The following is a 26,091-nucleotide window of genomic DNA, read 5'->3' as shown; positions in this document are numbered from 1 at the left end:
AGTAACGCTTTAAAATGAAATTTCGTCAATAGTCGCGCTTTAAAATGACATTTCGTCAACAGTAACGCTTTAAAATGAAATTTCGTCAATAGTCGCGCTTTAAAATGAAATTTCGTCAACAGTAACGCTTTAAAATGAAATTTCGTCAACAGTAACGCTTTAAAATGAAATTTCGTCAATAGTCGCGCTTTAAAATGACATTTCGTCAACAGTAACGCTTTAAAATGAAATTACGTCATCAGTAACGCTTTAAAAGGAAATTTCGTCAACTCTTACGGTTTTAAACGGAATTTCATCAACATTAACACTTCCAAATTGATCTATATATTTTTTTTATTTGTTCGTTTGATACTCTTTGAAATTGTGTTGAAAGTTACAGGTTGAATTGATGCTGATTTGAAAGAATATCTGAGCTAAAAACAGCGTTCCCGTGGGGCTATTAGCGGTCAATGCTTGTTTAACGGATAGATGGACAACATGCTCTCATACTGCGCACCGCTTTTTCTTGGATTTATGAAAACACTATCCAGTACAGCAAAAAAGTGACTTTGTGCCTTTTTCAGAAATAACATTTTAACGCCATTTTTTAAAAAAAGTATTTATTAAAATGGCACACAAGTGCAAAAGCGAAAATACGATTCCAAATATATCTCCCTTTGCAATATCAATTCCCTTTTGACATATTTTGTGTATCTTTTTTTACTTTGATATTTTTTTGTCAAAATAATGCAATAATATGATAAACAATAATGAATATAATGATAGATAATGATAATTGATATGTTATGCCTGGGCGTAGGATAGGATAGTACAGGATATCACTTGCATTGAAATGTACCATGATATGCCTTGCTTTTTATGTATCAAAAACTGGTGCGGATTATCTGGGGAATATGTATCAAAGACACCAAAAGGTATCCATTCATATCTCGTCTTTCATTCTACGTTTTATATAGGCGGGAATTCCCCAGGGATGGATTATGGAACTGCTTTTATTCTCACTACATAGAGATGATACTACAAATCTATCGACTCAGAAACAGTAATAATTTTAAGATTTCACTTTTAAACTTTTAACAACATTTTCTTCCCATTTTACTGTCAACACCCCACGTGAATATTAATTTAGAGAAAACTGCGATGTCCTTGCCGTCCCTAAATCGCTTCCAGTCTTCATTGGTCTCTAAACTTCACACCTATTTGAATTTTGTTGGAGAAACTGAGTATTCCACACATAAGGCTTATTCCGTCTTTTTGTATTGCAGAGTTATCTGCTCTTGTGAGCAGGTATTGATTATTACGCCATTGGTTTGTGAGAGTAACGTCATACATTTTTGAGAAAACGACGTAATTTTCTCACACAGACTAATGACGTAACAATCAATACCTTCTCACAAGAGCAGATAACTCTGCAATACGCAAAGACGGAATACAAATCGATGTAGTCCTTTGCACTATGATCTAGATCAAGTCGGACTAGAATCGTTGACAGCACAGATTGCAGCCATTTGGCTTGTTTGGTTTGTTTGGTTTGTTTGGTTTGTTTGGCTTGTTTGGTTTGTTTGGTTTGTTTGGCTTGTTTGGTTTGTTTGGTTTGTTTGGCTTGTTTGGTTTGTTTGGCTTGTTTGGTTTGTTTGTGTGTATACGCCCTTTTTACAGTTATGGTCATATAAGGACATGCCAGGTTTAGGTGTAGGAGAAAAGTCGGAGTACTCGGAGAAAACCATCGACATGCAGCCAGTACCTGGCTACTGCTAAACACTCGACCACCGTTGGAAATCCATGCAAAAAGACCTATCACTTATGCTATGAATGCCCGCTTAAGAATTTAAAAGGAATATATGTTTCCAAAAATAACAATATTAAGTTCAAAATTATTTAAATGTACTATTTCTTACGCTCAGAGAGGTTGCATAAATATAAGACAAAGGTGTAGATAAGTTGAGATATCTTGTACCTATTTCTTTGTACATGGTCGGTTATATATCTATGTTTATTATACTACATATTTATACATATGTATATAAGATGGTTAGGACGACATATTTTAGAAGGGTACTGAACAACATATCCATTTAAAGAAAGACACGAATCACCAAAATAGTTATCAATCATTCAGACATTAAATTAACCCACCATCAATCAAACTAACAAAAAGGGCACCAACAGTTCAATAAACTTGATATAAAAAAACAGTACTTACAATAACAATAATCCGCAGTTCCAAAGTTTTGAAAGCGTCGCTATTTCTGTCCTCAATGTTTATAGAAATAGCGATCACAATGTTAAATCGGATCGAGCACCGTCGTCGCCGCCTACGAGCGATACTTGTTGTAGGGACCACTGTTGTGATACTTGTGGTTGTTGGATTGGTAGTTGTTGTTGTTGGAATGGTAGTTGTGGGAGTTGGAATGGTAGTTGTGATGGTTGGAAGGGTAGTTGTGGTTGTTGTAATGGTAGTTGTGGTAGTTGGTATGGTAGATGTGGTTGTTGGCATTGTAGTTGTAGTTGTTGGAGGGAGTTGGAATGGTAGTTGGAATGGTAGTGGTGGGAGTTGGAATGTTAGTTGTGGGTGTTGGAATGGTAGTTGTCCTCAATGTTTATAGAAATAGCGATCACAATGTTAAATCGGATTGAGCCCCGTCGTCGCCGCCTACGAGCGATACTTGTTGTAGGGACCACTGTTGTGATACTTGTGGTTGTTGGATTGGTAGTTGTTGTAGTTGGAATGGTAGTAGTGGTTGTTGGAATGGTTGTTGTGGTTGTTGGAGTGGTAGTTGTTGGATTGGTAGTTGTGGTTGTTGTAATGGTAGTTGTGGTAGGTGGAATGTTAGTTGTGGTTGTGGGAATGGTAGTTGTGGTGTTTGGAATAGTATTTGTGGTAGTTGGAATGCTATTTGTTTGTTGGAATGGTAGTTGCGGTAGTTGGAATGGTAGTTGTTGGTGTTGGCATGGAAGTTGTGGTTGTTGGAATAGTAGTTGTGGTCGTTGGCATGGTAGTTGTGGTTGTCGGCATTGTAGTTGTAGTTGTTGGGATGGTAGTTGTGGGAGTTGTAATGGTAGTTGTGGGAGGTGGAATGGTAGTTGTTGTAGTTGGAATGGTAGTTGTTGGTGTTGGCATGGAAGTTGTGGTAGGTGGTATGGTAGTTGTGGTAGTTGAAATGGTAGTTGTTGTTGTTGGAATGGTAGTGGTGGGAGTTGGAATGGTCGTTGTGGGAGTTGGAATGGTAGTTGTTGTTGTTGGCATGGAAGTTGTGGTAGTTGGTATGGTAGTTGTGGTTGTTGGCATTGTAGTTGTGGTTGTTGGAATGGTAGTTGTTGTTGTGGTTGTTGGAATGGTAGTTGTGGTAGTTGGTATGGTAGTTGTGGGAGTTGGAATGGGAGTTGTTGTTGTTGGCATGGAAGTTGTGGTTGTTGGAATGGTAGTTGTAGTTGTTGGAGGGAGTTGGAATGGTAGTTGTGGGAGTTGGAATGGTAGTTGTTGTTGTTGTTGGCATGGTAGTTGTTGTTGTTGGCATGGTAGTTGTGGTTGTTGGAATGGTAGTTGTTGTTGTTGGAATGGTAGTTGTGGTTGTTGGAATGGTAGTTGTGGTCGTTGGTATGGTAGTTGTGGTTGTTGGCATTGTAGTTGTTGTTGTTGGAATGGTAGTGGTGGTTGTTGGAATGGTAGTTGTGGTAGATGGCATGGTAGTTGTGGTTGTTGGCATGGTAGTTGTAGTTGTTGGAATGGTAGTGGTGGTTGTTGGAATGGTAGTTGTGGTAGTTGGAATGTTAGTTGTGGTTGTTGGAATGGTAGTTGGAGTTGTTGGAATGGTAGTGGTGGTAGTTGGAATTGTAGTTGTGGTAGTGGGAACGGTAGTTGTGGTTGTTGGAATGGTAGTTGTGGTAGTTGGAATGTTAGTTGTGGTTGTTGGAATGGTAGTTGTGGGAGTTGGAATGGTGGTTGTTGTTGTTGGCATGGTAGTTGTGGTTGTAGGAATGGTAGTTGTGGTAGTTGGAATGTTAGTTGTGGTTGTTGGAATGGTAGTTGTAGTTGTTGGAATGGTAGTGGTGGTTGTTGGAATGGTAGTTGTGGTAGTTGGTATGGTAGTTGTGGTTGTTGGAATGGTAGTTGTAGTTATTGGAATGGTAGTGGTGGTAGTTGGAATGGTAGTTGTGGTAGTGGGAACGGTAGTTGTGGTTGTTGGAATGGTAGTTGTGGTTGTTGGAATGGTAGTTGTGGTTGTTGGAATAGTAGTTGTGGTAGTTGGAATGGTAGTTGTGGTAGTTGGCATGGTAGTTGTGGTTGTTGGCATTGCAGTTGTAGTTATTGGAATGGTAGTTGTGGTAGTTGGCATGGTAGTTGTGGTAGTTGGAATGGTAGTTGTGGTAGTTGGCATGGGAGTTGTGGTTGTTGGAATGGTAGTTGTGGTTGCGGGAATGGTAGTTGTAGTTGTTGGAATGGTAGTTGTGGTAGTTGGAATGCTATTTGTTGTTGTTGGAATGGTAGTGGTGGTAGTTGGAATGGTAGTTGTAGTTGTTGGATTGGTAGTTGTAGTTGTTGGAATGGTAGTTGTGGTAGTGGGAACGGTAGTTGTGGTTGTTGGAATGGTAGTTGTAGTTGTTGGATTGGTAGTTGTGGGAGTTGGAATGGTAGTTGTGTTTGTTGGAATGGTAGTTGTGTTTGTTGGAATGGTAGTTGTAGCTGTTGGATTGGTAGTTGTTGTAGTTGGAATGTTGGAATGGTAGTTGTGTTTGTTGGATTGGTAGTTGTGGTAGTTGGGATGGTAGTTGTAGTTGTTGGAATGGTAGTGGTGGTAGTTGGAATGGGAGTTGTATTTGTTGGATTGGTAGTTGTTGTTGTTGGCATGGTAGTTGTGGTAGTTGGCATGGTAGTTGTGGTAGTTGGCATGGTAGTTGTGGTTGTTGGAATGGTAGTTGTGGGTGTTGGAATGGGAGGTGTATTTGTTGGATTGGTAGTTGTGGTTATTGGAATGGTAGTTGTAGTTGTTGGAATGGTAGTTGTGGTTGTTGGATTGGTAGTTGTAGTTGTTGGATTGGTAGTTGTAGTTGTTGGATTGGTAGTTGTTGTTGTTGGATTGGTAGTTGTAGTTGTTGGATTGGTAGTTGTAGTTGTTGGATTGGTAGTTGTATTTGTTGGAATGGTAGTTGTGGTAGTTGTAATGGTAGTTGGAATGGTAGTTGTAGTTGTTTGATTGGTAGTTGTTGTTGTTGGATTGGTAGTTGTGGTTATTGGAATGGTAGTTGTAGTTGTTGGACTGGTAGTTGTTGTTGTTGGATTGGTGGTTGTAGTTGTTGGAATGGTAGTTGTAGTAGTTGGATTGGTAGTTGTTGTTGTTGGAATGGTTGTTGTGGTTGTAGGAATGGTAGTTGTAGTTGTTGGAATTGTAGTTGTGGTTGTTGGATTGGTAGTTGTAGTTGTTGGAATGGTAGTTGTAGTAGTTGGATTGGTAGTTGTTGTTGTTGGAATGGTAGTTGTAGTTGTTGGATTGGTCGTTGTTGTTGTTGGATTGGTAGTTGTTGTAGTTGGAATGGTAGTTGTAGTTGGTGGAATGGTAGTTGTGGTTGTTGGAATGTGGAATGGTAGTTGTTGTTGTTGGAATGGTAGTTGTAGTTGTTGGACTGGTAGTTGTTGTTGTTGGATTGGTGGTTGTAGTTGTTGGAATGGTAGTTGTAGTAGTTGGATTGGTAGTTGTTGTTGTTGGAATGGTTGTTGTGGTTGTTGGAATGGTAGTTGTTGTTGTTGGAATGGTTGTTGTGGTTGTTGGAATGGTAGTTGTTGTTGTTGGAATAGTAGTTGTGGTTGTTGGAATGTAGTTGTGGTTGTTGGAATGGTAGTTGTAGCTGTTGGATTGGTAGTTGTTGTTGTTGGAATGGTTGTTGTGGTTGTTGGAATGGTAGTTGTAGTTGTTGGACTGGTAGTTGTTGTTGTTGGATTGGTGGTTGTAGTTGTTGGAATGGTAGTTGTAGTTGTCGGAATGGTAGTTGTGGTAGTTGGAATGGTGGTTGTGGTAGTTGGAATGGTAGTTGAGGTAGTTGGAATGGTAGTTGTAGTTGTAGGAATGGGAGTTGTGGTTGTTGGAATGGTAGTTGTGGTTGTTGGAATGGTAGTTGTAGTTATTGGAGTTGTAGTTGTGGTTGGCGCAACATAACAGGTCTCACAACAGTTATCCAGTCTGGTAGGAGAATACGTGTCACATTGAGTGACGTCACAAGTGGAGGAAGTATCGCCAAACTGACAACCTGAGAATGAAACAGAACATTGATATATATATCCTGTACAATGGGGTCAATCTGTTGTGTTTTGATATTTGTGACGGTATATCGTGAGGACATTGTTGCAAACTGAGGGCTACTGGCGACGGCAGGGGAGTCAGTAAAGCAGGCATTTGCCACTGACAGCTTTATCACAAGATTCAGTCTCATATATATAAAACATTTCAGGATTATCCTATTCTGATTCATTTTGTGTATATACACACTTTGTGGTCGAGAATTCCCGAAAAAAGTAAATGATCAATAGCTATGTATTTCTCTCATCATCAATAAATTGATTTATCAAACATTTAGCATCAATACTTCAAATACAATTAGCTTGGTTTCTTTACTGAAACACGTCATTTCAACAGAGGAACTATTGACACACGTATTTGTGATGCATGTAAACAAAAATAGTATGTCAAGGTTATACTGCTTAAAATAAACTGTGTTGCACCTAATTGAAAAACGTATTTACATAGTGAATTAATAAGGATGGATGATTGTCGAGCAGACATGGCATAACAGATAGTAGAAAGGAGAGATTTAAAATAAGCTTGTAAAACTATTGGCCTTGTTGAAGGGGAATAAACCGTACCTGGTATGTTGGTTTCAGCAGCGCTGCACGTGCTACAACACTTATTGTAGAAGGAACTTATTTTGCATATGGTGTCGATAGTAAAAGTGGCCACCAGCTGGTCACAGGTGTAGGAAACCCCGTTCTGAGTGTGAACTATCCCGGGTTCATTGCCGAACGGACACACATCTGGAAAGGCCAAGTCACGTGATATAAAATGCGCACGAAACAATGACGTCATCTTCGTTGATAAAAGCATGCTATTAACTTTTTGAATTAGCATTGTAAGTGAAGAACTGGCAGGGAAATTTGTAAACAGAAACACAACGGGGGTCATTTATTTGTTTATAATTAAAAAATACGAAGATAAAATGTGTCTTTGTCTTTCAACTTAAAACGTTAACCTGGAATTTCGTATTCTGCGACTCTTCACTTTGCAAATCGCATAAGCATAACGCACTGGTCTAAACTCAGCAGAACATGACTCCAGATGTGATGTTTTGATTACGTAGCTGCTGACCGACGTCATTGATAGCAACGGAATAATCCAATTTGCACAAGGTTTCATACAAAGCTGAGAATATGTAGTGGTTCGTTCTCGCATAGCGTAAACTATTTCATTTAACCACCATTTTATTTGTTTAAAAATGCAATAGATCAAAAAACACCGAAATCAATTACTAAATAAATAAATCTTTCGTATTTAGTTCTTTCTACATAAAAATAGAAATAGGGTAGACATAAAGGGACCCCTTCTACTTGTCATCAATATTTGTTGTCATACGATTGTACTATGACTATCAACACGTACGTGCATCAATGCATTAATAAACTATCAAGGATTTATTAATTCGACCATTCGATAAACCTCCTTTAACCATTGATGAATAGCTGAAGCAATCAGATAACCAACCAATAATCAAACAGCAAAACAATCAATCAATTAATCAAACAAGCCATGCGGATTGGTATGTCTTGCCCGTGCTATGCTATGACCATCAATGCACATGTCAAGTTTGGTTGGTCTAGCACTTATAGTTTCAGAGAAACTAACTTAAACGCAAAAACGTAATGTTGATTGAGATGCTGACAAAGGTAGGCCACAACCAGCATTTGATGCACAGGTTGGAATGTGCTACCTAAAATGCATATATGGTCCAAGTTTGGTTGGTCTAGCACTCATACTTTCAGTGAAACTAACTTAAACGCAAAATCTTTATGTTGACGCCGCCGCTGTCGCTGGAAAAGCAAAACCTTAGTCTCACCTCCGCTACTTCGTGGCGCCGAGACAAAAAATGAATCCTCCATCAAATATAGTCTACAGTTGCAGTGGTATGATCGCGATTAGCAAAACTCATCAAATAATCAAAGTTCGATTTATAAAAGATTTGATAAACCAATCAATTAATCACGATGAAAAAAATCAAAGAAGTTTACGATGAGCTTTGAATATAAATGTCATGTACCAGTAAATTGTTTCACTTACCGCTGGAAGCTGGCGCTGTTGCGTTGTATACACAGACACCCCGTTCACACCACTGTAATAATACAAGATATTATATAATCAATGGCAACCCATATAAGGTGAACAAGTACCCCATAATCTCGAAAATAAACCACCAATTACTTTTTGTTTTAGTGTATAATACCAGTCTAATTTTCGAAATCGATCAATTTGTATAGCTGTCTTATTTTTGAAGCTATTGAGACTTCACCGTTTGGTTTTATCTTGTTTAAAGTCCTATCAACAGCTGAGGTCATTTGAGGACGTGCCTCTATGTGTGTTGTGAATGGATGCTGGTGTGTTTGTGTGTGTGGTGTGTGTGAGTGTGTGCTGGAAGCATGGCATGTTGGTTTATTTGCCTCCTTGTGATACATGTAGCGCGGATCTGATGCCGACTTTATAGTGCTATCTCACTGAAATACCCTGCCGAAGGCACCCAACACAGCATCCCACCCGGTCACATGATACTGACAACGGCCTCTTTCCGAAGAAGGCTTTATTTATATTTGACTGAAAAGAATCCAAAGGTTATTTTCAAAGTCAGCATATTTTCAAATCATGCATATTCGATTAATTATCACAACTGTAGAACTATAGTGATGTGATGAACGATTATACTAGTCAAGAGGCTGATAACCCCAACGTACATAACCTTATCTCCTGTTGAACTTATTTATGTATTAGACAAGCCATTCGGATTGATATGTCTCGCCTGTGTCCCGTTTTGACCATCAATGCACATGTCAAGTTCGGTTGGTCTAGCATTTATAGTGTCAGAGAAACTAACTTAAACGCAAAAACAAAGTCAAAGGACCATGAAAGGTAGGCCGCATCCAGCATTTGATTGATGCGTTGAGATGTACTACCTAAGATGTATCTATGGTCCAACTTTTGTTGATCTAGCACTTATACTTTCAGTGAAACGAACGTAAACGCAAAAACTTAATGTTGACGCCACCGCCGCTGGTAAAGCAACACCTTAGTCTCGATTCCGCTACTTCGTCGCGGCGAGACAAAAAATCATCTTTATGTAGAATCAGTATTCTGCAAATGTATTTCTGTTTAGTGGTAGCTATCTATCACAATTGTCTATATTTAAAACATGCTTGAAGTGTTGTAATGTAATAGATAGGTTATATTCAAATTATTACCTTTATTATATTGAATTCAGTACCACTACCTATCTTTTGTTTTAATCTTAATTAATCTCATTATCATTTGTAAGCATTATAGGTTTATATTGTGTGATGCGACATCTTACAATTTCTTCTGTTCTCGATCTTTTCTGTAATAGTGTTCGAATTCCACTCGTAACGGAAATGTGTCGTTATCAATTGCCGTGACATGCTGTTCGCATTTCCCCCAAACAAAGTTAATCATCTGTATCTGGATTTGTTTCACTTTAGGTATGTATGTATCGAATGGTACAAAATCAGGTATTTATTAAAAACAATTTTTACAGTTTCGGGCAAGCTTTATTTAACTATATAATTGTGCCGTTTACTTTTTTTATTCTAAGCAGGCTTAATGTTTACAAAATAAACAAACAATAGTTTCTGCGCGCTATATAATTGTTTTCTCTAAAAATTAAGTATTTTGAATGATTAAATTGAAAAATTGACAATAAAATCGTCACTATGCTGTAAAATTGAATCGTATGGGCTTGCACCCTATTGCATTGATTAGTTTTTCAGTAACAGTCTCAAACATTGAAAATTTTACTTTCATCACATAAATAATATTAAAAATGCTCCTTAAAAAACAAAGGACTTACTAGACGAACATTGAATATCAAACCTGTATGTTATAACACTTCTTTACATTTTATATCATTTTAAGGAGGTATTTTTCAGTACTGAAGCAGTGACGTCCACAAATGGTGGTGTTTTTTTTTTTATAAAAAATGAATTTGGATATTTCCTGAAACAGGAGCCGGAAAATGAGAATAAAGAAGAAATCGAAGAGAGGGATAGTGACTTTAACAACGCTTCTTTGGCAATTGCTTGAAAGGCAGGATTACAGCAAACAAAAATAATTTATTTGTCGGAAGCATTTTGGTAGAAGGCACAATCTCGCTAAATATCTTCTACCCCTATGAATATGCTAAAAGGCCAAACAAATTATAAAGACCAATTTTAGCAATCTTTTGCAGCAGCCTACTCGGATGATCTAATATTTTATTTCATTATAATTCGCTAAACTCTTAATAACTCAAAATACGGTTTTCAAATTTTTTATAATTTTGCATATCAAAATCAAGCTGCATATCTTAAGACACGACCCCAAAACTTCAGCATCTTCGTTCCGAAATTGTGGCGCATTTTATTCTCTCAAATAACCCCAACAACACCATAAATAACTTTGAAGCGAGTGATTTTGTTAACGTATTGTATATCGATCATGATTGCAATTTTTTTCAATTACATTTTGTTTTCTTCAAGCAGTTTCACATAATGCTTAAAACTCGTAGAATATACTTTAACTGCAAAAGAACACACTCATTAATACACCACACAAATGAAGTGTATGCTGCAAATAAACTGATATATTTTTTTCCACAAAAGTTACTTAACAATACTCGTAATATAATTTGAATTTTACAAGTACCTCTTCTCAATTTTGTTTCACATAATTAAGAGTTTCTATACCCCCCCCCCCCCCCCCCCCCTTTCTTTTTCAACAGTGGGGTTGATTGAACAAATTTTGGATTTTCGGCTTATTGGTCTGTAGCATCACCGATGAGTCCTGGGAGGGCAAAACATGTAATTTAATTTTGCATACTGTATATATTACAAAAGTTTTAATGGTACGATCACCTGCTTGTGTGTTGTGGTACGTTCGTATTTGATCTACCTATATTTTGACCCATTTGAGGGGACACTGCTATTACCTTTTGGTTACCGCACGTTGTACCGGTGGCTGGGACGAAGCTGAAGCAGAAATTGCTCGCAAGGTCCTGACAGTACATGGTGTGACACATGGTGGAATAATCCTTGGAGTAAAATCTCTGAAACGGAAACCGGACCGGAATTTACAGGAATATATTCCATGCCAATTACAACAAAGGCAATGTGTGAGTTGTAAATTTAACAGAGATAAATACTAAATTCATTTAAATTAATATTTCAGTTTTTTTGTATGGGCTGTGGTTTGGAATACATTGCAAGCTTATTTGATAAATGCAAGAAATTAAAAATAATTTAATCCGTGTTGTGCATTATAGATACAAATGGATAGTATTGTGATACTATGAATGTAGATTTTGATTTCGGAGTATTTATAGAATCAAATCCATCAATTATTTCATTCAGAATCCACTTAAGTTATATTGTAATTGTAAATATGTTTTGGAAGGAGGCGTTGATAACTTCCAATAACCCGTGCCTGATCCCTGAAGCTAAACATTTAAAATCACACGATTTTTGTCATTGTGATTTTGAACATTCGTTTTTAGTAATTCCCAAATGAGTTATGTATGTCTATATTCTGTTGCTTTATTTTTACAGTGGGTCCTGTGAAAGAAACATCAATTGACCTAGCTAATCTGCCTTATTTATAGATGATGTCACCAGTTTGAAACAAAAAATATCCCTAAATAGAATTTAATAGTAAAACGGTGCCCAATGTCTTTTAATTATATACAGGTCACCTTACCCTACATAGGTATGACCCGCTTCCCTCCAGTCGCTCGCACTGCTCGTCAGCTGTTGTCAGCTGACCGGGAATCTCCTGGTCATACGGGGTCAAGGCCGTCGGGTCGTGACTGCTACTCAAGGTCAACAGGCAGTTATTTCCTTCACTGTAACATTGCCAGTCGGGATAATAAATAAGTTTGGAATCTCTTGAGACATGCAAGCCTCATTTGGGAAGAAATGTACGTTAATAAACTCGTTTTATTACAATTATGTAAAAACATGTAACAATTTGTAGGCTTTGTAGGCAATGTGTTGGTGGTGGACTCAATATAGGTTTCTTTTTCTAACCAAAGCCGATGACGTGACCATGTTTAATTTAAACAATGTCCTTGGAACGAACAAATAAGTGTTTTGTAATTCTTCGACTGGTTTTTTTATTATTCAAAATATCGTGTTGATAAACATTTTATGATGAACATACACATAAGATTGATAAATAATTATTGAAAAATAAATAAAAATAGATAAATAAAGGAACTCGTTTATTGGCGCTAATGATTTAGTTTCATCATTTTGATTGAAGAAACTTTGAAACTTACACTTGCAATAAGGACCGAAAGAATGCCACACGGATTGCAAATGTAAATTATTATATAACAACTTATTTATCCCGATTCGACATTTTGCCCTGAGAGCTACGTGTTAAAATGTATTCTTGTGTTAAAATTTATTCTTATTCTTATGCATTATCCCAATTGCAGAAGGTCAGTGGCAAATCTCAAAATATCAAAAGGTTTTAAAAATAATAAAAGGTGGCTACCAAACCGTCAGAAAGATGTCACTTAAGATGAATATAAAAAAAGATGAAAATATCAGCAGAGAAAATCTGAATATTGGGGGAAGAAAAGTAAAGAATGAACGTCAAATATCGTAAATCCAGCAACCTCGGATCCCCATGATATTTTCTGATTTGCAAAAACTAGTATTTGTGAACTTTCTACAGGAAACTTTTACATTTTTTTCAATCTGATTAAAATCATATGTTACATGGCTTCGTTAACTTCGTACTACGTCTGTACATCTGAGTGTGCCGCGGTCAGGGTCACGTACAGGTGACCTTTATATTTATAAATACTCATAAAATTTTGACCAATCAGAGACCCTCTTTCAAAAGGGCGCTCGGAGTTGTAACAAATATGGCGGACATTGGTGAGAATGATGCGAAAGTTATTTGAGATTGATCGTCTGAAACCCAAACAGAAAAAGATATTCGAAGCTTTATTAGTGAAGAAAGACTGTATGGCGACGTTTATACGTTTTCCTTGGCGTCGTCGAAACGTCAGTTCCCGCCGCCATATTTGTTTAGGGAAACTAATCTGTTCGATACCCCTCGCTATTTATCTATCAACCATGATATTCCGATTCGCTGGCAAACTTTTGCCAGCGCCCCTCTGATTGGTTCATATAAAGGTCACTTGAACGTGCCCCTGACCGCGGCACATTCAGATGTTCAGGCGGAGCCATGTAACAGATGATTTTAATCAGATTGCAAATAAGTGTTGGTTGTTATCAACTGTTTAACGGTATCAATCGTCTGTTTGGTGCTGTTTATCTGACTTAGTCATACTTCAAGCAGCATAGTTTTCTTAAATAATCTAGAGGCAATGTGGTCCGACCAAGCACTCGTAATCGAGTTCTGCTCACTGCAACTAACGTGAGACAGGTAGCGACAGTCTCCATTTTGTTGTTTGATTTGATCAGTCATTAGTCAGATTTATGTATTTCACCAGATGATGAACTTTTACCTGGTGAAATTTATCACTTTTCTTATTCAATCTAGTTATCCCCTTTATGCTGTCCAATGTGGAAGATATCACGTATATACTCTCATTAGGTAAAGGACTATTTCGTTATTACCAGGTAAAAGTTATCTCTTTCTTTAAATTCCATTTAGTGAAAGTTCCAATTTATTCTTTCTTCGAATGGAAGATATTTCATTTTTATACTTTAACGTGTGAAAAAATATCACTTTGATATTTTCAGAAAGAGAAAAAATTACTTTCATTCTTTTCCGGTTGAAAAATATCATTTGTATACAATACCATGATAGATTTATCACTTCCATATAAAAAAAAATATATATAAATTCACCAGGTGAACGAAATCACGTTGAACTATAACTGTCAATGACAAATTGGGTAAATGCTATTAAAAGAAGTTATTTGCGCTTATTATCACCACATACTTATTTAGGGTGGCGATATTGTCTTCGAATGACGTCACGGAGCAACTGGAGAAAATCCAAGGATTTGAAGCGTCATCTCCAGTCATCGTCAAGGTAACCGGAGACATGATATATCCGAACGAGCTGTCACATACGGTCAGGTTGTATATTCCATCATGGGGGGAACCCATACTGAAAATAAGAAGTATTTAAGTAAATGATTATCGGAGAGGGAGCATATATCAGGAAAAAATAAATCTTCCAGCTAAGGCGAAACGAAGATATCATCGTACTACCGTAAATAAAATATTGTTCAGTATTAATATATGCTTTCTACACGAACTCCGTGATATTCAGAAAAGAATAAAATTAACAGTTCACATTTATTTTTCATGCTAAGCGATAAATTCGTTCCGTTAATTTTTTGTATTCTGAAGAGTATAGTGGTAACCCCCATAGATGAAATTTTAGCTGTCCGAAAACAGTCTCCGATTGTAAACTAAAATGAAGAAATACGCAAACCAGTTTGATAGATAGGGGCAGGGGTGGGGTGTTGATGAAAGAGTCAATTAGGGGAGGGGTATTAAAGGTAATGGTGGGGTAGTAAAGGTAGGGGAGGGGGTAGTAAAGGTAGGGGAGGGGGTAGTAAAGGTGGGGGAGGGGTAGTAAAGGAAGGGGAGGGACAGTAAAGGGAGGGGAGGGGGAGTAAAGGTAGGGGATGGGGAGTAAAGGTAGGGGAGGAGTAATAAAGGTAGGGGAGGGACAATAAAGGTGAGGAGGGGTAGTAAAGGAAGGGGAGGGGTGTTGATGATAGAGTCAATTACGGGACGGGTAGTAAAGGTATGGTAGGAGTAATAAAGGTAGGGGAGGTGGTAGTAAAGGTAGGCGAGGGGTAGTAAAGGAAGGGGAGGGACAGTAAAGGAAAGGGAGGAGGAGCTAGGGTAGGGAAGGGGTATTTAAGGTAGGGGAGGGGGAAGTAAAGGTAGGGGATGGGGAGTAAAGGTAGGGGATGGGTAGTAAAGGTAGGTGGGGGACAGTAAAGGTAGAGGTGGGGTAGTAAAGGTATGGTAGGAGTAATAAAGGTAGGGGAGGTGGTAGTAAAGGTAGGGGATGGGGAGTAAAGGTAGGGGATGGGTAGTAAAGGTAGAAGGGGGTAGTAAAGGTATGGGAGGGGTGTTGATGGTGGAGTCAATTAGGGGAGGGGTATTTAAGGTAGGGGAGGGGTTGTAAAGGTAGGGGAGGGACAATAAAGGTGAGGAGGGGTAGTAAAGGAAGGGGAGGGACAGTAAAGGGAGGGGAGGGGGGAGGAAAGGTAGGGGCGGGGTAGTAAAGGTATGGGAGGGGTGTTGATGATAGAGTCAATTACGGGACGGGTAGTAAAGGTATGGTAGGAGTAATAAAGGTAGGGGAGGAGTAATAAAGGTAGGGGAGGGACAGTAAAGGAAAGGGAGGAGGAGCTAAGGTAGGGGAGGGGGAGGCAAAGGTAGGGGAGGGACAGTAAAGGAAAGGGAGGAGGAGCTAAGGTAGGGGAGGGGGGAGTAAAGGTAGGAGAGGAGGAGTAAAAGTAGGGGAGGGGTAGTAAAGGTAGGGGAGGGACAGTAAAGGAAAGGGAGGAGGAGCTAAGGTAGGGAAGGGGTAGTTAAGGTAGGGGAGGGGTAGTAAATGAAGGGGNAGTAAAGGTAGGGGAGGGGGTAGTAAAGGTAGGGGAGGGGTAGTAAAGGTAGGGGAGGGACAGTAATGTAGGTAGTAAAGGTACGGAAGGGGTAGTAAAGGTAGTGGAGGGTTAGTAACGGTAGGGGAGGGGTAGTAAAGGTAGTGAAAGGGGTAGTAAAGGTAGGGGAGGGGGTAGTAAAGGTAGGGGAGGGGTAGTAAAGGTAGGGGAGGGACAGTAAAGGTAGGGGAGGGGTGTTGATGATAGAGTCAATTACGGGACGGGTAGTAAAGGTAGGGGAGGAGTAATAAAGGTAAGGGAGGAGTAGTAAAGGTAGGGGAGGGGTAGTAAATGTAGGGGAGGGGTGTTGATGATAGAGTCAATTAGGTGAGGGGTAGTAAAGGTAGGGTAGGGGTAGTAAAGGTAGGGGAGAGGGTAGTAAAGGTAGGTGAGGCGTAGTAAAGGTAGGGGAGGGGTGTTGATGATAGAGTCAATTAGGGGAGGGGTAGTAAAGGTAGGGGAGGGGTAGTAAAGGTAGGGGAGGGGTTGTAAAGGTAGGGTAGGGTAGTAAAGGTAGGGGAGGGGTAGTAAAGGTAGGGGAGGGACAGTAAAGGTAGGGGAGGGGTGTTGATGAAAGAGTCAATTAGGGGAGGGGTAGTAAAGGTAGGAGAGGGGGTAGTAAAGGTAGGGGAGGAGTTGTAAAGGTAGGGGAGGGGTAGTAAAGGTAGGGGAGGGGAAGTAAAGGTAGGGGAGGGGTTGTAAAGGTAGGGTAGGGTAGTAAAGGTAGGGGAGGGGTAGTAAAGGTAGGGGAGGGGTAGTAAAGGTAGGGGAGGGGAAGTAAAGGGAGGGGAGGGGTTGTAAAGGTAGGGGAGAGACAGTAAAGGTAAGGGAGGGGGAGCTAAGGTAGGGGAGGGGAAGTAAAGGTATGGGAGGGGTGTTGATGATAGAGTCAATTAGGTGAGGGGTAGTAAAGGGAGGGGAGTGGTGTTGATGAAAGAGGCAATTAGGGGAGGGGGAGTAAAGGTAGGAGAGGGGGTATTAAAGGTAGGGGAGGATTTGTAAAGGTAGGGGAGGGGAAGTAGAGGTAGGGGAGGGGTTGTAAAGGTAGGGGAGAGACAGTAAAGGTAAGGGAGGAGGAGCTAAGGTAGGGGAGGGGAAGTAAAGGTATGGGAGGGGTGTTGGTGATAGAGTCAATTAGGGGGGGGGTAGGAAAGGTAGGGGAGGGACAGTAAAGGTAAGGGGGGAGGAGCTAAGGTAGGGGAGGGGTAATAAAGGTAGGGGAGGGGAGGTAAAGGTAGGGGAGGGGTTGTAAAGGTAGGGGAGGGGAAGTAAAGGGAGGGGAGGGGAGTAAAGGTAGGGGAGGGACAGTAAAGGTAGAGGTGGGGTAGTAAAGGTAGGGGGGGGGTAGGAAAGGTAGGGGAGGGACAGTAAAGGTGAGGGAGGAGGAGCTAAGGGAGGGGGGGGGTAGTAAAGGTAGGGGAGGGGAAGTTAAGTTAGGGGAGGGGTAATAAAGGTAGGGGGGGGGAGTAAAGGTAGGGGAGGAGAAGTAAAAGTAGGGGAGGGGTAGTAAATGTAGGGGAGGGGTTGTAAAGGTAGGGGAGAGACAGTAAAGGTAAGGGAGGGACAGTAAAGGTAGAGGTGGGGTAGTAAAGGTAGGGGAGGGGAAGTTAAGGTAGGGGAGGGGTAATAAAGGTAGGGGAGGGTAGTAAAGGTAGGGGAGGGGTAGTAAAGGTAGGGGAGGGACAGTAAAGGTAAGGGAGGAGGAGCTAAGGTAGGGGAGGGGTAGTTAAGGTAGGTAGGGGGAAGTAAAGGAAGGGGAGGCGTAGTAAATGTAGGGTAGGGGCAGTTAAGGTAGGGGAGGGGTAGTAAAGGTAGGGGAGGGATAGTAAGGTAGGTAGTAAAGGTACCGGAGGGGTAGTAAAGGTAGTGGAGGGGTAATAACGGTAGGGGAGGGGTAGTCAAGGTAGTGAAAGGGGTAGTAAAGGTAGGGGAGAGGTAGTAAAGGTAGAGGAGGGGCCTTTGGACTGGGGGAAGTAGAGTATGGTGTAACTCACTTGTGTCCTAGCTCGTGTGCCGCTATGGTCATCATATTGTAGTTAAATCTATCTTCAACAACGGACAACATGCTGGTTTTACACACCCCAGGCCTGAACGCCAAACCTGGTGATCAAGGAAATAAGTATTCAAATTAATACATATTAATAGCTTAAACGAAAAACCATTTGTTTATGTATTTTATTTCATTTTCTATCATTTATTTTTACTTATTATTATGTACTAAAAAATCAAACTGGTACACGTATTTCAAATGGGGATTGATAGAAAGGGTCGGGATAATGAAATTCCTCATTTTGATAAAACACCTGAAGACATTTCAATCCTTGAAAGATTCTTTCATTCTGGAATGTCTGCGTATGATATTCGAGAATAGACCTATTTATAGTCCTTATGTAAAACCCCTCAGACTCTAGCTTTTGGCAAGGTACTCAATTTTTTAAATAAAACTTATTTTTAGGCGTTATTTCAAACAGTTTTTAATTATTTCCTACCATAAATAACCAAAATATGCCAAAACGGGTTAATTCCTCGCACAAAGTAATGCAAATTTTACCCTTTACCGAAAGAAATGGATTTTCCGGGGTTCATTAAATTAAAATTCCTAATAAAGCAACTTAGAACCTTTCCATCCGTGCAGAGTAATTGATTCTAGAATTTAGGGAATTAAAGAAGAAGATTCGTGAATTATCAGCCAATTTGCACCTGTGAATTAAACCTCACGACCTCTTAGGGATGGGAATAATAAAAAAAATCGGAAGTATTACGGAGGACTCGCCGAGGACGGACAAAAGGCGCCTGCGATAAGAAACTTAATCTTGTGTGTTGAGTTTTAATGTATCGTATCTCTACATGTACATTCGTCAAAACTGAACACACAGGATGGAAATTCGACTGACTCTATTACACTGGTGTGATATTGTGAACTGTAACGTACCAGCTACACCACTAGACACGATTCCATCGACGGTCGACGTGAAATCATACCTGAAAATAGAAATAAATATTTCTTTCTAGGATTATGCATAACTCATTTATCAGTCATTTAGATATCATAAACCGTTATAGTTAAAGTTTGCATGTGTTCACTTGTTACAAAATAAGCAGATATATCGGTTAATAACTCATTCACCCCTGAAATTTCATAATGAACTATTCCAACCTTTGAATTGAAAGAGTTCAAATGTGTCTTCAGGGGTGAATGAGTTAATGATAAAGTTACGTTTTCGCTTTTGAACAAGATAGCGATATCAACCCTAGGCAAAATGTGTGGTAGCATTCAATAGTCATCGTACCCCGAAATGGTCAAACAACATAAAAATAATGAAACAGAATTTATTTATTTATTTATTTTGGACAATGATGAATCTATAAGAGTTTACTATAACGGAAAACAGTCTACAAAAATCAACCTTGCAGAACATGCTTTATGTATTGTATATAGGGCCAAAACTGGCCTAAATATATAACATGTTGCTACATAATTTATTTTTCGTTTTTCACCATGATGAATCCAAATAATTATATTAAACCGGTAAATATGGCCAAAGAGTTGATTATCTATCTCAAAATCGCAACAAAAGCAGATGCATCGTGTATCTGCAGTTTTAGAACGACTTTAAGCCGTAGTGATACAATTTATCAATGATACAATACATATTCTTCAATACATAGCTTTCGATGCAACTTTTGGAAAATTTGAAACGAACTTCAGCTGGTCTTTTTCCGCGATCTTTTTTTATTTCCCATACTCCGTATTACCATAATGTGGATACCACACTTCAAAACAGGTAAAATAAACGATCTTTTTAATATTCTCCCAACTAGGTTGGTTTTGGTGGATATGTTTCGGAATACTAAAACAATTATATCTACATCTTTGTGATTTTTTTTATTTAGCTTATAAATGTGATGTTAAAGCGTAGATTGATTGGCCTACAACAGGTGTGAGAATTCAACACAGGGCAATATAATGTAAAAGGTCCTTGGACAAACACATCTGGCGGGTTTAAAACAGTTTGGTTCATATACCAGTTGTTTTTTTTAACTCAGAAATATTTTCCGTTCTTTTTTTTATTAAAAATGTCAGTTTTCAATTTATATTATCTTGACGTCCACGTGAACAGTTATCAGCCTAGCGACTGGCTTTTATATTCATGTAATTATTCCAACTTTATGCAAAGCCACAGTGACGTACTTTGAAAACAGCATGGCATGGTCGTGTCCGGGAAGACCAGAAGCGCTCGTGTGCCACGTCCTAAAGTTCAACAGAGCGTTCACTACGTCCACCTTTCCATCGGACACGATGTCCTCTGTCCAGCTTGAGCTAGCCACAGTCTGTATAAATAGAAACACATTGATGTCAGAAATCGAGCATTGCAATGGCACAGGACATCCTCAGTGTCAGCGCGTAGCAGATAGGTCAAACTATATTAGGGGTAAGCATGATCTGCACAATGAAACCTTATCAACACCGATGCTCTATTTTATAAATAAAAAATATAATAGATATTGAACCATGATATTTAACTTCAGCTTCATTTGTCCGGCTAGTAAGTGTTTTAGATGATAATGATCCACACATCCTTGATACTCCAGGGATTACGCTCACTTACGCACTCTGCACCCCTGGAATATGTCATGACAAAATCGAAGGCTCAGTGTGTGCAACGTTGTGGGTGATCAAAAAAGACTAGGTTGATTATTTGATGTACATCAAAAGAATATCGCGGTTACTGGCTTTGAAGTCGGACGTCGCTCCTCTTCTTCCAGGGACAGGTATCAGCCTAGCAATTGGTCGTGTTCTTTTTTTACCTGAGACATATCTTATAGCTAGCAGCATGTCTTTTTGATTTTGTCATATTCCACTGGTGCAGAGAGCGTAACTGAGGGTAACCACTGGAGTATCGACGATGGGATCCACATAAAGGAGATTCCTCTAAGCAGTATATAGAAGTTCTCTTGTGTGGAGTCCTTATTCCGTGGAACAGTAGACGTGTTCTTGATGAACCCGGATGCCTCTTAACAGTAGTCCGGACCCTGTACAAAGTGACCAGTCTAGATTCTCTAGCGAAAATTCCGAAATCTTTTAGTGACTAGTCTAGATTTGCAAATGAGAAGTCCGGAGTTTTCTGAACCGTTAACTCGGATATCCTCGCGAATAGTTCGGATCTCTCTGACCAGGGCAGGTTCTCTAGCGAGTGGTCCGGATTAACGTGTCTACATTAGTAACTTCGTCAACAATAATAAAAGTAGTCACGGGTTCATCTAGAGGCGATCAATTAGTATCATACGCTACGCAATCACAACGCTTTAAGCAGGAAATGTTCATAGCCAATTACAAGGCTATTTTCGAAAACCATCATTGAAAATGTCGAGGCTAGTTGCCGGTACCAACGTGGCGATAACGATGCTACCTATAGGTACCTTCATAGACAATTACAAGACTACGTACGGGTACCTTCGTAGAAAGTTACAAGACTACATACGAGTACCTTCGTAGACAGTTACAAGACTACATACGGGTACTTTCGTAGACAGTTACAAGACTACATACGGGTACTTTCGTAGACAAGTACAAGCCTACATACGGGTACCTTCATAGACAATTACAAGACTGCATACGGATACCTTCATTGGCAATTACGATGCTACGTACGGGTACCTTTATTCAATATTACGAGGCTACATACAGGTCCCTTCATTGACCGTTACGAGGCTACATACGGGTTCATCCATAGACAATTACGAGGCTGCATAGGGGTACGTTCATTGAATATTACGAGGCTGCATAGGGGTACCTTCATTGAATATTACGAGGCTGCATAGGGGTACCTTTATTGAATATTACGAGGCTGCATAGGGGTACCTTCATTGAATATTACGAGGCTGCATATGGGTACCTTCATACACAATAACAAGAAAGCATACGAGAATCTTCATACATTATTACGAAGCTACATACAGGTACCTTCAAAGACAATTACAATGCTTCATACAGGTCTCTTCATTTACAATTACGAGGCTACATACGGGGTATCTACGCAACGAACACAAAGCTACATACGGGTATCTACATGGCGATCAAGAGGCTACATACGGGTACTTACGTCAGCGATCACGATACCGGCGAACACCACATCAATGGAGATAGTTGAGGACTGCAGGTTACTATACTTCATGTCTAGCTGTAAGTAAACAGATGTCGTAGTTATAGCAACAGTTACCATGGTATAAAATGTAACAGAGTATTGACATAACTCCTTCATTCCTGACTACCGCAGTAAATACATGTACCCTACATTTAAGATATGCAACTTGAATATTACATGATAACTTTAACATTAGTGGTATTCGAGGCCATTTCTACGTGGAGTCGGATATTTTACTTGAAAGACGAGTACGGGGTGGAGTTAAAATTTAAAAAAAACAAAAAAAAACAAAAAAAAACATGGTTGTTTTAAAGAAAATTTGCAGACTGAGGCTTAGGATTTTTTTATTATTGTTTTTGGAAAACTTGAAAACGTATAGGAATAATGTGTTTTTCGATGACGGCGAAGTTAGATGTACAATGTAAATTGTACCTCGTTGATGACGTAAGCGTAGAATTGAAGAATAGACTGCTTTGCTACGAGGTCCTTGGCGGCAGAGGAACTGGCCGTGCTGACGTCATACCAACTGTTGAAACAGATAACATTTATTCTCAGTTACCGACCACTAATTCAAAATATGTATGCTGCCACAATGTATATGACGTCATATTCAAATCCAACAGTATTCATGATGGTACCTATGTCAACGGCTCGAAGTTGAATAGCTTCATATAAGACAATATTACAAAAAGTATACAAAAAATCGAAGAAATCAAATTAAATTCATAAAAAGAAAAGGGGGAGAGAAACATTGAAATAGGAAATTACTAAATACTGAATTAAAACACCCTTTAAAGCGGTGTGGATTACATAGATACGTTTAATTTCTGAGCAATTGAGAAATCCAACTTTAAAAGAAACATTTTCATATTTTCCAAACTGGACACACTTTCATAAGAAAATGTCTGTCAACTCTCTTGAAATCTTTTCTTTTTTGAGATGTCAAAATTATATCCATTCGGCAATCATTGTTGTAACTAAATACATGTATATACATTGATCTTACAGGGAAATATGTTAATCAAATGCGAAAACTTGACTCCAACCCATTTTTATAAAGCTCAAGTCCAATTGTTACTGGAAAAGTCGTCGGTTTTGTGTTTGGAGCTTTTTTCGCGTTTTATTCGTTGGCAGTTTTTCTGTGAAAATATCCGGTAAAATTAATATTGGAGCATTACAAATGAGTATATCGAAAGATACAATAAAACAGAAAATACGAGTTCATCCGGGTTATTTTAATACAACTCTAGACTGCATACCAACCTGTTCAAATGATCAGCTATTGACTTCAGATCAATTAATTCAAGTAAAACTGCGACATTTTTCGTGCCGGCAAAAAATTAAGATTTTTACAGTAATCAATGGGTAAGTGACGTTTCCAATTTTACATTGGGTGAGGGATGGGAACAGGCAGGATTTCAATAAAATTATCTTTACCACATCCTCTTTTATCAAAACATGTTTTGCGTCTGGGACTCGTATCGGCAACAATCAAAACACATGTAAGTGGATGTGTTTACGTGCATCCCGGTAAATGATAAAGCTGATCACCGTTCTTACCATCAACAACTTCATCATATCCGCGAATTTTGCATTAAAATTGTGAAAATCTTTTGAAACATTTTTTTTTTAAACATGACTAATTTAAATCTGCCCGATCCATCAGTAACAGCTAACACCCTGCCACTAACACCAGTTTAAAACCGCAGCTCTAGATCTTTCAAAAGGACGGAGGGTCACCTGTAGCTATCCCTAATCACCGAAATGACGCATGACGAATTTTATATAATTTATCCATTAATGTAAACACTGATTTGAAAAAAAGCCTTTCATCCCAAAAACGTAAGCTCATTATGTAAAACGTAAACAATTTTAAATGACGGGGCGTTGTGGGTTTGTACCCGGCATGTTTTGGGGGAAAATGAATACGTGTATATTGAACTGGGAACTTAAATGGAACGAAGCTCGATTGATAATACAGGTTAGCCACAAGATCGCAGCGTTAGGGAGATTAAATGATAATATTGTTGCTTAGGTCACGACGCTCGGCAGGACGTTAAGGTCTTTTGCAAAGAGTAAGGCACTAAACAGGGTGTGTGTAGCTCGTAGTTTATTTATTTATTTGTCGGTATGTATGCTTGTTGTTTATATCAGATCAAAACACACCTCTGTTTACTAGATACTTCACAGACTGTGAGATGATTTTATGTACGTCACGCTTTCCAAACATTAGAAGTAAACCATACCCGGAACTTCATTATATGTATTAAGGGTGTATGCTACATTACGATGACTTTTATCTTCTATCTATTGAAGAGTTCTCTACAGTTTTCGCCCTAGTAATGAGTCTTTTGTGAAAACACTGAGATGCCTCTTGTGATATATATAGTTTTAGAGCAGAGACTGTTGGTGGGCCCGTCCCCTCATCACTTTATGCAAATCTACGCAGTGNTTCCAATTTTCCAGGTGGGTGGGGGTGGGAGGTCTCCATGTGAGGAAAAATAACCAAAAGTAACCAAGAAATCGAACCTAACGTGCAAGTTTTGATGGTGATGTTGACAAACCTAAAATTGTTTAAATTACTCGCCAACCGGAACGGCCAAATGTGTTTTCATTGACGGCATCCGGAATTTGAATACTTGCCCTTGAATATTCATATTATATGGGTAAGCAATTAATTACTTTATTTTATTCAATCGGTTTATTTATTTATTTTTCTTATTTCTTAACGTTATTTTTCAAATGATGTAATAAATATCAAAGAAAACATTTATTTTTTGCACATGTATTACACTGTTGAGTATATGTACGACGAGTGCTTGTTAGGTGGCTTAGTGGCTGTCCCTATCACCTGCTCTCTAGATTGAAACCCTGACATAATAGTTTTTATATAAAAGATGATTGATCCCTGCTATGTAACGATATGCGCTTCTGTTATGTAACTGTATACATCTTTGCGGATATGTGACACTGAAATAAACAATATCGACTTGACGTGACTGTAAGTACTGTATACGTGATATGTTCCTTTGATCAGGTAACAAACTTATCTATGAAGTAAAATACCTGATATATGTCTTTCTATCAGGTAAAATTGAAAACATACCTGTGTAAGTATGAGGCGTAGGAATGACCGCCATTATACATCTAACAAAATGAGTATGATTCAGATGCTTAACCATCCATATTGACCATTAATATGCTAATTAGCCTCGAACCTGATTCACGTGAGCGGACAATGACCAGCGTCCGACCTCACGTTATCTCCCTTAAATACTTATATACGTCAACTACCATTTAGTTCCGTCCCATTAGTACATCAAAAGCGATGATAGATTTGTTTACAACTAAAGAAATGGGCGAGGTTTTAACTCTATTATTGTATAATGCGTTTTTAAGTTTCTCTTTACTGGTGTACTCTTAAAAATAAACTTCATAAATGATAAATCAGTTCTGATCGAGCGTTCAGAATGTTGAATATGATGGTCAGACATAGCAAATATATTTACACGCGTTGGCCAAAGAAAATTCTGTGGGCAGGTCATCTATTGGAGTCTTAACTGAGTAATTAAAACTACCTGTTTAATTAACTGAACCTCGTTAATTTTCCATTAATTTCCCTAATCCACCATAAAACTAAACACAATGTATACTATTTGTATATAAGTGTTGCCTGTATATGTGTTTGTGTATATTGTATAAATGTTGATACCAAAGGATACTGTTAATTACCTGAACAAAAAAAGTCCCGTATGTGGACATCCTAAACTACGTACAATGTTAGTAGTTACCTGTATGTATAGATGCAGACTAGCTAAATTAGTTTCCCTAAGTTAATTACCGATATATGATGAAAACATAATGAAAATCATGTTTAATACCTTATTCAGTTTTAAAGAATCTATAATCTAGTCAACCAATGTTGAATAACCTATATTTATTAATTATTGTCCTTCGTTGAGGTCTATATGTGGTTTATTAACCTGAAAAGGATATATAAACCGAAGGAAAGTCGAGGTCAATATTTTCCAGGACC

At 38.8% G+C, this 26,091-nt stretch overlaps 2 protein-coding genes across 2 annotated transcripts in view; both read right to left on the bottom strand.

The window, feature by feature from the left end:
* Positions 1 to 2,497, bottom strand: part of LOC110442423 — a 13,366-nt gene extending 10,869 nt beyond the window's left edge. Inside the window, exon 1 of the mRNA XM_021486019.1 lies at positions 2,204 to 2,497. Coding sequence (XP_021341694.1) covers positions 2,204 to 2,497 — 294 coding nt within the window. The remainder of the gene's footprint in view (positions 1 to 2,203) is intronic.
* Positions 2,498 to 3,530: 1,033 nt separating this feature from the next.
* The window catches only part of LOC110442422 (mucin-17-like), a gene marked incomplete at its 3' end in the record, with an annotated part of 36,396 nt that continues 13,835 nt past the window's right edge, over positions 3,531 to 26,091 (bottom strand). Inside the window, exons 6-17 of the mRNA XM_021486018.1 lie at positions 22,488 to 22,581; positions 22,014 to 22,091; positions 20,102 to 20,241; positions 18,842 to 18,891; positions 17,904 to 18,009; positions 14,220 to 14,390; positions 11,994 to 12,138; positions 11,230 to 11,346; positions 8,322 to 8,373; positions 6,857 to 7,024; positions 6,061 to 6,243; positions 3,531 to 4,684 (exon numbers count right to left, since the gene is read on the bottom strand). Of these exons, the coding sequence (XP_021341693.1) occupies positions 3,531 to 4,684; positions 6,061 to 6,243; positions 6,857 to 7,024; positions 8,322 to 8,373; positions 11,230 to 11,346; positions 11,994 to 12,138; positions 14,220 to 14,390; positions 17,904 to 18,009; positions 18,842 to 18,891; positions 20,102 to 20,241; positions 22,014 to 22,091; positions 22,488 to 22,581 (2,458 nt within the window). The remainder of the gene's footprint in view (positions 4,685 to 6,060; positions 6,244 to 6,856; positions 7,025 to 8,321; positions 8,374 to 11,229; positions 11,347 to 11,993; positions 12,139 to 14,219; positions 14,391 to 17,903; positions 18,010 to 18,841; positions 18,892 to 20,101; positions 20,242 to 22,013; positions 22,092 to 22,487; positions 22,582 to 26,091) is intronic.

This window comes from Mizuhopecten yessoensis, unplaced genomic scaffold (assembly GCF_002113885.1).
Source record: "Mizuhopecten yessoensis strain PY_sf001 unplaced genomic scaffold, ASM211388v2 scaffold716263, whole genome shotgun sequence".
Classification (NCBI taxonomy): Eukaryota; Metazoa; Mollusca; class Bivalvia; order Pectinida; family Pectinidae; genus Mizuhopecten; species Mizuhopecten yessoensis.
Note: the sequence above shows the minus strand (reverse complement) of the source record. Positions and strands in the feature narration are given on the sequence as shown.